This window comes from Vipera berus, assembly GCF_964194415.1.
Source record: "Vipera berus genome assembly, chromosome: 1".
Classification (NCBI taxonomy): Eukaryota; Metazoa; Chordata; class Lepidosauria; order Squamata; family Viperidae; genus Vipera; species Vipera berus.
This window is the reverse complement of record NC_138202.1, coordinates 174,916,433-174,933,406: the sequence shown is the minus strand read 5'-3', so window position 1 is coordinate 174,933,406 and position 16,974 is coordinate 174,916,433. Positions and strand designations below refer to the sequence as shown.

The following is a 16,974-nucleotide window of genomic DNA, read 5'->3' as shown; positions in this document are numbered from 1 at the left end:
GTCAGTCCTTCCTTCTCATCAGGTGGCCAAAGTATTTGAGTTTTAGCTTCAGGATCTGGCCTTCTAAAGGGCATTCAGGGTTGATCTCCTCTAGGACTGACCGGTTTGATCGCCTTGCAGTCCAAGGGACTCGCAGGAGTCTTCTCCAGCACCATAGTTCAAAGGCTTCAATTCTTTGGCGCTCAGCCTTTCTTATGGTCCAGCTTTCACTGCCATACATTGCAACTGGGAAGACCATAGCCTTGACTATACGCACTTTTGTTGACAGGGTGATGTCTCTGCTTTTTAGTGTGCTGTCTAGATTTGCCATGGCTTTCCTCCCCAGGAGCAAGCGTCTTTTAATTTCTTGGCTACAGTCCCCATCTGCAGTGATCTTGGAGCCCAGGAAAATAAAATCTGTCACTACCTCCATTTCTTCCCCATCTATTTGCCAGGAATTGAGAGGGCCAGATGCCATGATCTTGGTTTTCTTAATGTTTAGTTTCAACCCAAGTTTTGCACTCTCCTTCTTCACTCGCAACAAGAGGCTCTTTAGTTCCTCTTCACTTTCTGCCATTAGAGTGGTATCATCTGCATATCTTAGGTTGTTGATGTTTCTTCCGGCAATCTTAATTCCAACTTTTGATTCATCTAGCCCTGCCTTTCTCATGATGTGCTCTGCATATAAGTTAAATTATGTATAGTTATTTTTGTCTAGGGAAGCCAAGAATGTTGTTTAGATTTAAAAGTACCTACTATGTCTCCCCCTGGTTCATTAAAGTTCAAAATCACCTTTTCCCTTAAAGATAAAATGTCTGCTTTTTTCTGCTTGATGAAAAGCAGGCTGCATGGGTATATTTGAGATAGAAGCAAACAAACAAGCAGGAAAATTACATCCCTATAATTTACTTCAACTTCTAGTTCTGACTGTGCACAGAAGCATATTTAACTTTGGATTTTTAAAATATTGCAAGAATGCGTGAACTATAAATTTTTGTGACTACTTTTTTAGCAGTACCTTTTAATTATGGAGCATTTTGGGGAGCCAGTAACATTGTTTGCCACATAGACAATAATGAGAACCATATTTGTTAGTCTCCAGACGGTATTACCAATATGGTGAATTTAAGCACCATAATACTTATATACTCATTCATGAATTACATCCACAGAACCTGAAAATTCAAAAAACAAATTAATGGATGAAATCCTCCCATTTTTAGTATCATGAGTTTCTGAGTTTGCTGATTTTGGAATTTAATTTGGCCTTGGGAACTTTTTGTCATGATTGAATGTTTTAAATATTTCCCATAATAATTATACAATTGTTTTATTATTACCTTCCATTGGGAAGACAGCAGTGTATATAATAATGTAATAGTAACATGAAATATTTTGAGTCCTGTGGTTACATTATACATAATATAATATGTAATAGCTGCTTTCCTAAGAAAAGTAATTCTGGGGAGATTGTTTTCTTTTTAATCTGCTAGAGTTTTAAATATATGAATGCAATAATTAAAATGTGCATGGAATTATGTATTTTTTCAGATAAAGCTTTTATTCCGCCACTGCCCTGACTGTAACCAAGGAATTTACAGGGGGGAGGGCAAGCCAGATATTATTGTCTTCTTTTTGTAGTCTCCCTGCATTTTTTCCCCATCGTTTAATTCATTTTGTTCTTTCCTCAAAAAAAAAATTGTAAACGGGAATGATGAAGAGTTCTACAGTACCTTTCACTTGGTAATGGTAGAAGTTGGAAAGAATTGTCTGAACATAAGAGGGAAACGAGACCAATGTGGAGCAGAGTTGTCAGATAGGAAAGGATTTAAGTGTTTACGTGAAAACAGTTTGATTTTCTTTCATTTCTCCTTTCAACATTTTTCCAAAGAAAGGACATGAGAAGTTTGTATAGGTTTGCTCATGAAATGTATAGTTCTGTTTTGATATATGGATATTGAACACTTTGGACATTAATGGTACACAATATAAATATGCACGTGAAATTCAGCTTTACAAAATAGTGCACCATATTTCTTTCTTGAAGCTTAGACCATTATAAGAGTAGAGTAGTGAAGCAAAGATGGAGATTTTGTCTTGTTCTAAAATTCACTTAATGAATTTTTGGGGTGCTGCTACATTGGAAATTCCACATTGTATGGCAATTAAATAAACTGGCAGCATATTTTCAATACTTCGTTTCTGCTATTAGACTTATAAGATGGCTGTATCTAGTAAAAACAGATGTCCTTTTAATCAACATGATTATATTTTTCAAGCTGGCCATGAGGATATCTGTAAAAAGTACAGCAGAATACACAAGTATATGATTTTATTTTTTAAAGTTGCTTTAAGTTTGAAAAAGTATTTCATTTTCTTGAATCATAACCTGTTATGCGTTTATGTATGTATATATAGATATTGTTCTATTTCACCCTCTATAAAGCCAAATATAATAAATGTAGACAAAATATATATAATGACATATTTTGAAGTTGACCCAAAAGGTAAGCAGTTAACATTTGTAGATCTTATAATATTGTCATTAAATATATCGTATGTTTTACACTGTAGCTTCTAAATCTGCATAGACATACTTTTCAACATATAGCATGTTGTTCTTTAATATTTGATTTGAAGAACTCTTTCCTTGATAAGTGACTGAACTAGTCAGCTATTTGGAACATTTTTTCTCTTTGCCACAGAGGCTTAGGCCTCATATACAATATTTTTAGTGTGGAATCATAGAACCAACATGTTGTTATGGGTGTAATGAATCCATTTAAAAGAAAATGTTCTTTTCAAAATTATTGTGGCTAATGATTAAGTCATACCTCTTTCTGAAATTACATTTCAGAGATACAGTTTACAAAAACTGTTGGAGTATATTATCACAGCAAGTTATAGAAGAGAGGGAGAGAGAAAAAAGAAGCAGATGCCTAAATAAAAATTTCCATAATAAATAGTGAAAAGGATCCAAAATATTTAAAGAATCTAACAGAATTCCCTCTTTCAAAATATATTTCAAATAATAAGCTTTGTGATTTTATAAAATAAAGCCAACTTAGAATACAACTGGGATTCAGAGAACCCATTGGTTGTGCTTGAACAATATGGCTGATACATTCTATCAATATCCAAGTATAAGGACATACTCTGTACCAATATCCCACTATTTGGGATGTACCAGTTAAACAGGAAGTGACTGTGTTTGACACACTATCTCTTCCTGCTGTTTTGTTTTGAAAATGGCAATGATCTGCTGGCACCACTTCAAAAAGTGTTTCCCAAAATTACCCCAAAATGGATAAAAGTGTTCTTTTTTCCTTTCTGCAATGATACACGTACTCATTATCCAGTCATAAAAAGGACATTTAAATAAGATCCAATAAGCAATAAAAAAGACTTTCTAATAAGTGTTTTGGGTAACGGAGGAAAAAGTTTGGGAAGTACTGACTTTAAAGAAAGCTTTCTTCCTCTATTTTGTAACCTCCCCCTCACATATTCAAGGGAAGGGGAAAAAGTAAAAAGAGCAGAAAGAGAAAATTTCTAGACTGACTAATCCTAGTCAGTCGACTTCATTTCTGTGCTTACAGTGGTTAACTCTTTTATCTTCATTGATATAGCATAGTTGATTAAGGGGAGCATAGTGTAACCTCATACAACCCCATTGTTACATTACCTTTTAACCTTCCTTACGATCCAGTTAAGCAATTCATAAGAACCATTTTTTTCCTATCTACCGTATTTTTAAATTGGGAAAATCTGCTAAAGAGGAAAAGATGGAAGGGCTATAAGGTGCCTTTTCCCTGGTGATACTAGGGCTTTCTATCTGGAAGTATCCTTGCCTAAAATGCAGAAATACAGCACTAGGATATTGTACTGGATCAAGATTGCACACCAAGATGGACGTTAGCAGTAAAGAAGAGATACAGATCAGGAAAGATACAGAAATTTGAAGTTACACTATTACAGAGAAGTTGTAAAAAAAAAAAGATAAGGGCGTTTAGTTGCCAGACTCATGAATATTAGCATATATAGAGAAAAGATTCAGTTAATAACTGGGTTACTAACTTATCAGCTGCAATGATTCACTTAACAACTCTGACAAGAAAGGTCTTAAAATGGGGCAAAACTCAACAGATGTCTAACTTAACAACAGAAATTTTAGGCTCAATTGTGGTCATATGTCAAGGATTATCCATATATATTTATATTATAATGCTTCCTTGCTATAGCATTAAATAATCTGCATTATTGGTTTTAGCGAATTAATTCTATGTTTGGTGTTTTGAAAATTGCAATTCGAAATAGTCAAAAAATTTACTGTGGAAGAGAACTTCAACAATAACTTGATAGAAAGGTAAAATACGAATAATTCAAATAAATAATGGTTTATTATCTGAAATGGATAGTGAGATTTGATATCATTTGTTTATATTGTTTCAGCCAAGCTTCATTTATTTATTAGATTTATATCCCACCTTTTGTACTGGAGCTTAAGGAGGCATACATAGGGCTTCCTTCTGTTTATCGGCTTGCAAGAGCCCTTTGAGATTTATTTATCATATTTTTTAAAGTTATGCTTGCTTCCATTATTATGTGTTTGTATGTGTGTGTATATAAATGTCACAAATTACACTCCTGCCCATTTCCGTATTTTGCTTCTGTAGAAATCTTTGGCAGAAATGCATTCTAAAGTTTCTAGAGGATTTACACTCAGATTTTATAGCTGAGGTGAAATGAACCTGATTAAAATGTTGGGTTTGTACACTCTGCCTTTCATCCATCACAAAACATCAGTTGGGGAAGAATGGGGCATTTCTCCTGGATTTTCACTTCTTACAAAGCAGATACCATCATTTAAAAATACACAGTGGTAATCTTTCAAATAAGGCAGAAGATTATAAGGGATGAAAATTAATAGCATCAGGTGAAAATAATTGAAGTTAAAATTCTAAGCAAGTGTAGGGACATTTTTGGAATGGTGAACATATTTGGAATGCTGAGAGAAAGTTGTAGATGCTTTCATAGCACGACTGCCATATTAAATAGGACCTGGCAGAAAAACAGCCATTAACTAGAAGCCAACTTTGTTCACCACCATCCAGTATAACTCCCGACTCCCAATGATTCTTATTACTCCTAGTTATCAGTTTTTCAGATCTGATTGATACACAAGGCAAGATTCATGCAGTACTAACTTACAACCCTTTATAAAAAATGGGAGGCAGTGATTTGATTTCATGGTTATGTTGGAGGAGGGAAGATTTCACCTTCAAAAGGTTATGGGGGAAATAGGTTCCCTAAACCTATTGCAGGAGTTTCAGACTGGGATGTAGGACTGAAACAGTATTGATTACACTTTTTAGATCATATATTTATGTATACCACCCAAAGCACAATTTGCAAGTAGGGCAGCTTATAAATTCTTTAAATCACAAAATAAACAAGTCTAGGGAAATATAGATTTGTTTCTATCACAATTAACTGTAGTACATTCCAAAATACTGAAACATGGCTAGATTGATTAAGATTAACCAAAGCTTAGCATAATTTCTAGACAGAGTCCGTATGTTCTTTTTTGGTGTTCTTCAGAAAGCCCACCAGAGATGAATTAAATATACTGTATTGATTGGAGTTGTAGTTTAATCTTGCATTTCCTTCACAATTCCCCTCTGTCATACAAGCACTTATTGTCTTTCATAAAAATTAACAGCCTAATAAAGAGAGTTTATTAAGCTAATGTAATAGCAGCATTTTCTTTGAGGACTAAAACATTTCATTTTAATATTAAAAATTGAATTTCCATCATTACACATTATATACATTTTATTTAAATCAGCTTGAATACTGTCATTCCAAGCCTAAGCAGGTATCTCATGAGAGATGCATACGTTAAGCATTAGTTAAATTAGTTTTTAGGTTTTATCTCATACCAATATATGATAATTAAAATTTAAAATAATGCCACATTGAAATGGCATGTTATGAAACATAATTACCTAAACTAGTAAGTATACATGTGCATCCAGAATAATTTCATAAAAGTTACAGGTCTGTTTATACAAGATCAGAAGCCATTATTAATACTGCAGTTTTATGCATGCCCATGAAGTAATCTCCGTTTACTTTATTGGACTATTCTTCCAGGGAAATGTATACAGGATTGCAGCCTTACTATTTCTGTTGTGAAAAATAACACTGCATAATATAACATCTTTATTGTATTCAACATGTTGTAATAGTTTAAATCCCTATAAAATAGCACGATGTTTGCTGGGAGTTAAGAAGCATAGAAAACTAAAATAACCAAGGTAGTCCTTTTGGTTTTTCAGTATTAACTCCTAATATGCTGGAATTTAAAAGATATTTTTTGTGTTTTATTCTAAATTATAATTAAAAATTATTCTAAATTATATTTAAAAAGTATTTCCTGCTTGTAAGTTTTGCATTAATTAGGAAGGAAGGCCTCTCAAGGTACATTATACATGTTGTTTTATATAATGGAAAACACAATTTATTCCATATGTTTAAAGAGTGTCCCTGCATTCTAAAAACAATTATACAATTTGTAAAATTCCAAAGTTATTGCCCTTCAGATTTATTGGAAATATATATCTTAAAAATTCCTGTCTAACATGTTTTTGTCCTGAAATCTCTGGAGGGCACTCAGTTGCAAAAGGTGATCTGTGTTGTTGGCCTTATACATATTATTGTGACCCTTTAGATAATGTATTTACATGGTGATATAAAACCAAAACAGTTTTCACAGTTTGTTCTACTGCCTGCAAAATTTATTACTGTAACATTTCTGGGTGTTTTTCATACTAAATCATAAATAAGAATATGGACCATTTGTTATTAATAACAAATAATAACTCATCTATAAAATGCACTTGTTAGGAATTCCAGGCTGCAGGAATAGAATAGAATAGAATAATAGAATAGAATAGAATAGAATAGAATAGAATAGAATAGAATAGAATAGAATAGAATAGAATAGAATAGAATAGAATAGAATAGAATAGAATAGAATAGAATACTTTATTTGACCAACTGTGATTAGACACACAATTTGTCTCCGGTGCATAAGCTCTCATTGTAAATGCAAAATGACAAAGTAGTAATAATCATAATAACAAAGTAAATATAATGATAATGATACCAATAAGAGAAGGTAGTAGAACAGATGAGAAAGATAATAATACAGCCATACTACATGGGTAACTATACTTAGACATAAGACAGTACTATGGGAATTAGGTGTTCAGCAGACTGATGGCACGAGGAAAAAAACCTGTGTACATGTCTAGTTATTTTGGCATGCAATGTCCTGTAAGTGCGTCCCAAGGGGAGGAGTTGAAAGACTTTATGTCCAAGATGTGAGGGGTCTACTGGTATTTTCTCAGCCCTCTTTCTGACCATGGAGTGTACAGGTCCTCAATGGAAAGCAAGTTGGTTGCAATAGTTTATTTCTGCAGTCCTAACTGTGTGTTGAAGTCTGTACCTGTCCTGTTTGGTTGCTGTACCAAACCAGACAGTTATAGAAGTGCTAATTACAGACTCAGTAATTTCTCTGTAGAACTGTAACAACAGCTCCTGGGGCAGTCGGAATTTCCTGAGTTGACGCAGAAAGAACATTCTTTGTTGTGCCTTTTTAGTGATGGTTCTAATGTTAGGTGTCTATTTCAAATCCTAGGAAATTATAGAACCCAAAACCTTGAAGGTCTCTACTGTTGATGCTGGTGTTGTCTAATTTAGAAAGAGTGCTAGAATAGGAGGGCTTCTCTAAAATCCACTTTCATTTCTACAGTTTTAAGCACGTTCAGCTCCAGATTGTTCCGGCTGCACCATAAGGCCAGTTGTTCAACCTCTCATCTGTTTGCATCCCATCTTAAATGAGACCAATGACTGTATTATCTGTAAACTTTCAGTACTTTGTCAGTACTGGATTTGCACAAGTTGTCTCCTATTTTTAACTGAGGTATACAGTAATTTCAGAAAAATTCCCAGTAGTTAATAGAACTCTCAAGGGTAAATGGATTCATGAGATACCAAATGTTAACTGCTTTATTTACAGTCAAATTCTGTGTTAAGTAGCACACATTTTCTGTTTGTTTTTACAATCATCTTGTAAAAGTCTGAAATACAGTTGTTGAAGTTGGAAAATGATTCCTATTTAAACAACCAATCTACAAATGTAAATTATTTTTTTCCCTTGGTGAGCAAAGACAAATATTTGATAAGTAAAAATTCATTTGTAGGCATAGGTCTTCTTCACCCCAGAATTTCAGGCTGTGTACTTATGCCCAAGTTGTGAATGCTTAACTTTCTTGAATTATGATACTGTAGTCTTAGATATAGATTACAGCATTCATAATTGGAGCTCTAAAATTCATAGATTACCGTCATAGATATCCAGTTTTTTAAAAAATGTAATAAATATGTGTATATCCAATGGGATTCTAAAGCAAATAAATTTATGCTGTGGGTTTCCATTCTCTGTTTCTGCCCTTTAGCAGAATACTACAGAAATGAACACTATCTCTAGCTAACTTCAGGCATTTCCTAAAAACAGCAATGCTACAGTTAGTCTGGCTGGACTGGTTTCTTTGCCATGCACCTGGTATATATCACTTTAAGAATAAATCATGCCTCATTAAATTACAATTAAATGAAATCATGATCATTTGTTTTTCTTGAAGAAGATGCTTTGCATATTGAAAGCCTAATTTGTTGCAGGTGAGAAAAAGATGAACAGATTATTTAGTATCACTTTATTTTTATTTTTATTTCATAATGCTGATTGTTGATTCATTTTTATGTATACCAACTCGGAGCTATATGAATATAAACAAGGGCTCTCATGATACTTTGTTTTATTGACTTTGTTATCACTCTGTCATCTATTATCAGCACAGTCTGTCAGAGCAGTCTATTCAGAATGCATTGTAATAGATTTCCATCCTGAGACATTTTCTCATGAACAGACTCTTCACAGTTCATTGCCACCTATTTTTTTTGCCATTTTCAATAGTGTTCTGCAAGTTTTATTCTCACTTTTTGTATTCTTTAAATAGAAAGGGTTGCATAGGACACCTCTGAATCTGATATTTGAAGTGCTGTTCTCTTGATAGATTAACACAGTCAGGAGTGTATGTGCATATAACTATTCTGTCCAGATTGCTTCAAAAGTGAGGTTTTGCATAACCCTACTGGTAAGATTGAATTGTTTTCCATAGGTTTAGGGTAGTATTTGGCTCCAAGAAGATTATGACCATCTTCGTTAGTTTTCTACTAATGGCTTCATAAGGAAAGTGGATCTATATTCCTGGATCCTCCATGGGCTAAGCTGGAGCTGAGCTTCACACTGCACTCGCCCTCTGCAAAAGCCATCCCAGAGTCACAGCACCAAAAGCCCCCTTGTGCTGAAAAAAAGTGAAAAGCAACTCCTAAGCCACAGTGCCAAAATCCTCTTTGTGCTGTGAGTAGGGGAAGTTGGAAGCAGTCTCTTACCTTACTGAGGCTTGGGGACTGGGAGAGACTAAGACTGGATAGCTTGGCTTGGAAAGAATACTTGCTTAATGACTTGTTATTCTCGATTTGGATAACAGAGCAGTGGGGAGTGCTGGTATTGCCATCACTAAATGATGCAGTCACATGTTTTAGCACTGTATCAATTAGCAATGGAAATTCCAGTCCCAATTGTGATCATAAGTCAAGGACTAGAAGATAGTGGTAAATACAGACAACATAGTGATCTCTACATGATTTCATTTTTTTATTATACAGATTATTTACTGAAAGGAAACATTTACAATTACCCCAGTCAGTAGGCTTCCATACTGCTGGATATTAGACCAAAATGAAATGAAATAGTTGTAATCTGTATTGTAAGAAATCTGAGAAGTGATAGTTGCTGGGTTACAACAGTAATAAGGGGCTACTACCTTTATGTGTTATGTTGTTTGCTCATTGCCACAGTTTCTGACTGGTAAGAAATAAGACACTGGAGTAGGTCTACTTATAGCCCAACCAGTAAAGCTTTTGTGTTATTGTTATTAATATTTTTCAAAATTATTCATATGTAAGAAACTGGGAGTGAAAACACTTTTTGAGAGTCCTTTAGCATGGAAAACTGACGTGATAATACTGTCAAGGTATATCTGAATCATCTGTTTTTAACATGCAGGAATTATCTATATGCAACTGCTTCATTAAGCTATTTGCTTTTTAGGCATGAAAATAGTAGTATATAGCCCTATTGAATCAAGTCTATTGATTCTGAAGGCTACTAGTTTACTAGCTTTTGTTTACAAACAAAATCTGAGAAGAAATAGTTTTATAACTTCATGATATTATTTTATTTATTATTTATTAATTTTGTTTGTTGCTTTTTTCAAGCGATGAGTGTCTGAAAAAGCACAATTGTTTAAAAAGCTATCCTTTGAGTTTAAAAGTTCATCCCAAGCTCAATAAATATTATCAAATAAAGCTAAAATATATACAATTGTATTAAATAGACAAAAATAAAGGAGAAATTAGATTAATAGTTGTAGATTTATTTACGATCTCAGACCAATAAAGCACCACTGAGAGCAGTGGTTAAGGTATCTCAGGGGTGTCAAACTGCTGGCCAGTTGCATCATGCGGAGGCTGCACCCATCCTAGCTCCGGCAATGCAAAAAAAGTCATGATATGTCACAACACATCTTATGACGCAGTGAGTTTGACTCCCATGAGGTATCTAGTAGTTAAGGTATCAGGCTAGAAACCAGGAGACTGTGAGTTCTACTCTCCCCTTAGGCATGAAAGTGGGCGACTTTGAGTTAGTCACTCTCTCAGCCCATGTCATCCGATTCCAGTGACAAACTGGTTAGTCAATCTCTCTCATAACTAATGGATCAACATTTGGTTGATTTGGAAAAAAAATGAACCCTCCATTTATGCAAAAACATTAGGATGAACCCCCTTTCAAAAACACAAATATAGAATTTAACATACATAAAACATAAAAAGGGAAAACAGTCTTCTGAAACAATAAGAAAAGAATATCATTCAACTTTTCCAGGCCACAACTATTATATGAAACTTGGCAATCTTTGTAGTGGTTGTCCAAGTTAGGTCTTGTAAAGTAAAGTAAACTTTTGGATTTATGAATGCCAGATGCCATAGGTAGTACCTTGGGCAATGTTACAATACATAGATTACTGACTTTACCTCTGATCGGAAACACATAACAATAGTTTTGCAGTAGATTAGAATGTTTGCCTATGGTCCCCATAGTAGGAAGTGTGCTAATTCCAACCAAAGTAAAAAGTCTGACTTAGTAGTCAATTAATTGACTATTATTTTTTACTTTTGAAAAATCGAACTACAAAAGAGGGATATTGTCAAGTCACTACATTTTTGTACCTTATACTTACAGTGGCCTTATGTCCTTTACTCTAAAGCAGAGGTCCCCAACCCCCAGTCCATGGACCAGTACTGGGCCGCGGCATGCCAGTAACCGTTCCGCACAAACAAGGAAAGCCCCATCCGCAGGATGCAGGCAGCAAACAAAACCACTCCTCCTCCGGTCCACAGAAAAACTGTAGACCTCTGCTCTAAAGTACAGTCCTTTGTTTCAGAAAGCTGTTATTAAATTTAATTATTCATTTTATTGGTCTTGGACTTAAATTTTCCTTTGTAAAGCAGAGTTATTTTATTTATTTCTGTCAAATTCATATAGCCACATGAAGTGACTCTAGGGTGCTCTCAATACATGGAAATGAGGAATTAAAACAGTTTACAAACCCATTTAAAACAAGAAGAATAATAAAACAAAACCACAAAGGGGTAGCTATTACATCTAAGACAACCAATGTATAGGCTCCTTATTACTAGAGAATCCCCAGGCTTGCTGAAGGCTTATCCTTATGAACCTCTCAGATTTGTTCCCTTTTCAGGTTTCTCCTTTCTGTTATCCAAGACAATATGCCTACTGTGCTTATGCTTGGTTGTACTTTAAATATTGTCTTTTTATGCATCTAAAAAGGGCCATGAAGCAGATTTAGTAGTTAGCAGTAGTTAGCAGTTATTCATTTTATCATTGATGTGAACAAATATTTTTAACATATATAGTAATAAGCATCTGTGCCTGAAATAATTATTTCATATTTTCATTGATTTGCTATATATCTTAGCATATTTGTTAAGAATTATATCCTTTATTTTATACAGAAGGTAAAGGCGGCTTGCATATTGTTCCTTCCTATTTTTCCTCTCACCCACAACCCTGGAAAGTTGATTAGACTAAGGGAGAGTGATTGGTCCAAAAATTTTTTTTGAGTAGTCTTTTATTTGTGATACTAGTCTGCTTCTTCAAAGACTATCAGTTTCACTTTTTTGTGTATGTATAAATTTCTCATATTAAATAATTGTGAACGTTTCCCCCATACATCTTGACCCAGGGAAATTTTATATATTGAAATAAACTTGGGGCACATTAATTTGCTATAAACTGTATTGAGCTTTTCTGCCTAGAAACAAAGCAGCAAATGATTTTCCCTTCTGAGACTGGTATTTCAGAGAAGTAGGCAGGATGTTGAAGTTCTATGCAGAGTGCAGATAGAAGGGAGGAGGATGAGGATGGACAGTGTAACATTTAGGTGGCTTTTGTACCATTTATTTGCAGCACAATAAGGAGTTTTTTTTTCTAATTATGATTTCTGCTATAAGAAGAAATTTTTACTTGGAGTTCTCTAGGATAAAGGAACACAAAAGTACTGCAAATGATTAGAGATTCTGTTATGCAAAGACTAAAGTCTTTGCTTTGCTAAAAATTTGTGTCAGAGTAATCAGTAACATTTATGTCCTATGTCCGCCATATTTTTTTATATTCCATGACTTTGCTTGGTTTCCAAGGCTTTAGGCAGGCTATAGTACAATTGAACTGCTGACTTCTTTCATGTAAAAGACCAAAACAATCTAGATCAGACATGTCAAACTCGTGACGTCACGTGACATTGCGCAACGTATCGGGACAGTTTTGCCATTGCCGGCAATGGGGTGGGTGTGGCTTCCGGATGACACATCCGGCCTGCGGGCCGGCAGTTTGACACCCCTGATCTAGATGTGTTTGATGAATCTGACCATTGCCACCTCATGAGTTTTTAAATGAGACAGCAAGCAATTTCCAAATTAATTTTAAAGATGAAATATCTTAAGAATTTCTCATATTTGCAGCATTTTCCCCATTAGAAAGAATTGACAGTTTGCCATGAATAAACTGTAACATCCAAACCTTGCCAAACATTTTTCTTCATAAGCCTTCTGAGCTGTTTCAATGTCTGAACTAAATTTACCAAACTTGGCAGATTCCTGAAGTTGAATAGAACTGCCAAATGTTTGCAACCTCAAGCAGAAAAAGTGAGAGTGCTAATAGTTTTTAGGCACCTGGCTATAATTGTAGTGTTATAATGGTGTCTTACTACCCACTTGCCTCTTTGGCACATTTGTATTTGGATTGTCCTTAAGTGAAAAGTAGAATTTAAATACAATTGCTCTAAAATCAGCCATGGTCTCTAGAAAACAAGGTTTGTTTCTAGAAAACATTCCATATGCTTTGACATCTGATGAAGAGTCTCAGCTCTGCAGCCTGGCCAATTATAACTAACATATTTTTTAAAAAGACTTGGACTTTTTTTTAATTTTTTGAACCAGGGATTGCTATCAGAGATACTGCGTAAAGAAGAAGACCCTAGAACAGCTTCCCAGTCCCTCCTGGTAAATCTGAGGGCAATGCAGAATTTCCTCAACCTACCTGAGACAGAGCGAGATCGTATATATCAGGATGAGAGAGAGAGGAGTATGAACCCCAATGTGAGCATGGTGTCTTCAGCTGCCAGCAGTCCAAGTTCCTCCAGAACCCCCCAGGTAAGGTTCAACCCTATTGTAATTGCTTTCAGTGTTGTCCCCTCATGCAGAAAACCTAATGTCAAGCATCTTATAAGATGGCTGGTTAGGTTTTTCCCGGGCTGATATTAATTAGAAAAGAAAATCTTAAATTTTTAGAGTTTTAAATTACATGGCCTTTTAGCAACACTTCTGGGGTGAAACCGATATGCTATTTTTTAAAATTAATGCTGCAAATATAAAGAATGAACATTCAATTAAATACATGAAAGAATTCAAATACCTACAGGGAAGGTTATATACTTTGGTTGTGATCTGAATCTCCTCAAATCAATGATGTACCCCTGGTCAGAGCTAGGCATGTTATTTCCTTTCAGGACCAACTGTGCATTTCATTCTCAATGTGTGCTTGAAGGTTTTCATAATTTTAGTTCAGGGTTGTACCTTTAATTTTACCGTAATGTTTTTTTCAGTAGGTTCAACACCTCAACTTCTGGTTGGCAAGTTTACCTCCAGGTTGCATTCAGAAGTGCTGAAATACAATTAAGAAGAAGTTGTTAGGTTGATTGCAACTAACTAATAGAATAAAACCTTTCAAAATAAGTACTTGGACATGTGTTTAAGGGATTTCATTAAACATATTTTAGAGGTCTGTAGTTGGTTTTGGGATACAATTCAAAGTGTAAGTGCTGATCTTCAGCCTTCCAAATGGTCTTGAGTCATGAATGTTTAAGTGAACCTGTCCAGCAACGCACATGTGCCTGTTGAGTGTGGTTAGATTAAGCTGCTAACTTTATTGCCAAAAGTATGAACCAGAATCTCCACTAGCAGAGGGCATGATAGGATGGTTATTGTTGTGTTTCCTACCACAATTGTTGCTGGAGAAAGGAGCCACTGAAAATTAATGTAGGAATCAAACTTTAGACTCAAAATCTATTATATTCAAATCTGCAGATGACACTAAACTGGCAGGAAAGGTCAACAGCTCAGAAGACAAGCTCAGGATCCAAAAAGATCTTGACAAGCTTGAACAATGGACCCTATCTAACAAAATAAATTTTAATGTGGAGAAAATCAAAGTTTTACATTTAGGCAGGCAAAATCAAAGGTACAAGTACAGACTGGGTGAGACCTGGCTCAAAAACAGTAACTGTGAGAGGACTTTGGAGTCCTAGTGTGCAGTGTGCAGCACAGCCAAAAAAGCTAATACAATCCTGGGTTGTATAAACAGAGGCATAGAATCAAGATCACATGAAGTATTAGTACCGCTTTATAAAATCCTAGTAAGACCACACCTGGAATATTGCAACCAATTTTGGTCACCATACTACAAAAAAGATGTTGAGACCTTGGAAAAAGTTCAGAGAAGAGCAACTAAAATGATCCAAGGCCTGGAGACTAAAACATATGAAGGACTTGTGTTTGGCTAGTCTAAAGAAAAGAAGAAACGGGTGACATGATAGCAGTATTCCAGTATTTGAGGGGCTGCCACAAAGAAGAGGGTGTCAAACTATTCTCCAAAGCACCAGAGGGAAAGACAAGAAACAATGGTTGGAAACTGACCAAAGAGAGAAACAACCTGGAATTAAGGAGAAACTTCCTAACAGTGAGGGCAATTAACCAGTGGAACAGCTTGCCTTCAGAAATTGTGGGCACTCCATCACTGGAGGTTTTTAAGAAGAGACTAGGCAGTCACTTGTCTGAAATAGTATAGGTTTGCCTGCTTGAGCAGGGGGCTGGACTAGAAGACCTCTAAGGTCCCTCCCAGCTCTATTCTGTTCTAAAATAGAGAAGACAGGAAGCATTCAGCTGGTGTGAAATGGCTGACAGAACATAAATAAATGCTTGAAGGACAGGGGGATCAGTCTTTGGATTAGCAAACCTATAACATTTTACTCTTCAGCAAATTTGAAAAAAATCATAATTTTTTAAAAATTGGATCATAATGCTGAAGTTGGAAAAAGCTATGTGATGTTAATGGATGGATCTATTCTATTTTAATCTATTACATGCCATGCTATGCCATGCCATGCCATTCTTTTTCTATTATCTTTTTTAAACAGTGTATATGTGTATGATCACATATAATTTACATATGCACTTTTTTGAGTTTCTAGTTTTGTTTATTTCATTTGTTTTTAAAAGGGTTTTGTTTTCTAAGGATTTCTTCTTCTTTTTCTTTATCTCCCCTTAGTAATTTGGCATAGGATAATTTTGTATAAATATTTTTTTATCTTTGCTATTTTCCCCACACTATATAGTTTTTTTAAACAAAATAGACTTTTTCAAAGTACAGTACATTGTATTTTATATCATTATATGGTTGTACTACCATTTAATTTATGTATACTATTGTAAAAAGATTTAAATTTAAAAGATTAGATATGTACAAATGTTTCCACATATTTCTCTAAATATACACATATTATATGCATTTTACATGTTTTTTCAAGTACTTTTTACCTAAACAATGCACAAACTTCTCATGCACATTATGTATTGGGATCCATTTTATCTAATACATAGTTTTCTATTCATTTTTAAAGTGGAGAAGAGATAGGAGTCGGACAAAAAATGGAATTATAAATTCAGTAGGAAAAAAATGAGCTCAGGAAAAACTCTCTCATTTTATTGAGGACATTCTTATGCTAATTTTTGGTGATGTTGCTAGAGATGATTATATGTTTACTTAGAATTTGGGAAGTTACCAAAACAGGGAAGGCTGGGTGTACATATCTAACTCCTTTGGTGGAACTGAATATATGCAATATGTGAAAAATTGGCATTTATGTCTGTTTTGCTTCACTCCATACACTTATTCTCTAGATATTAGTGTTCTTTGTTTCTTTTCTGTCTTTAAGAACATTTGATTATAATCACAAACCGTTACTATAGATTATGATGGTGATGATGATTGATCTCTTTTTTGTGCCTGATCCTTAGGCTAATAATTTCTAGAGCAGGATATAGCTAAAAGTTACAATATTTAACAGAGAAAAGTATAATGTTACTAAAAAATAGAAGAGGGACAAAATGAACAGCAAAGGTAAAATATAACTTAAAAGGGGCTTTTCTTTGTGTTGGAAAGATAACAAA

The 16,974-nt window shown here is 34.6% G+C and overlaps 1 protein-coding gene across 1 annotated transcript in view; it reads left to right on the top strand.

Annotated features, from left to right (window-relative positions):
* The window catches only part of SATB2 (SATB homeobox 2), a gene marked incomplete at its 3' end in the record, with an annotated part of 131,427 nt that overhangs the window by 70,802 nt on the left and 43,651 nt on the right, over nucleotides 1-16,974 (top strand). Inside the window, exon 8 of the mRNA XM_081346759.1 lies at nucleotides 13,687-13,899. Within this exon, the coding sequence (XP_081202885.1) occupies nucleotides 13,687-13,899 (213 nt within the window). The remainder of the gene's footprint in view (nucleotides 1-13,686; nucleotides 13,900-16,974) is intronic.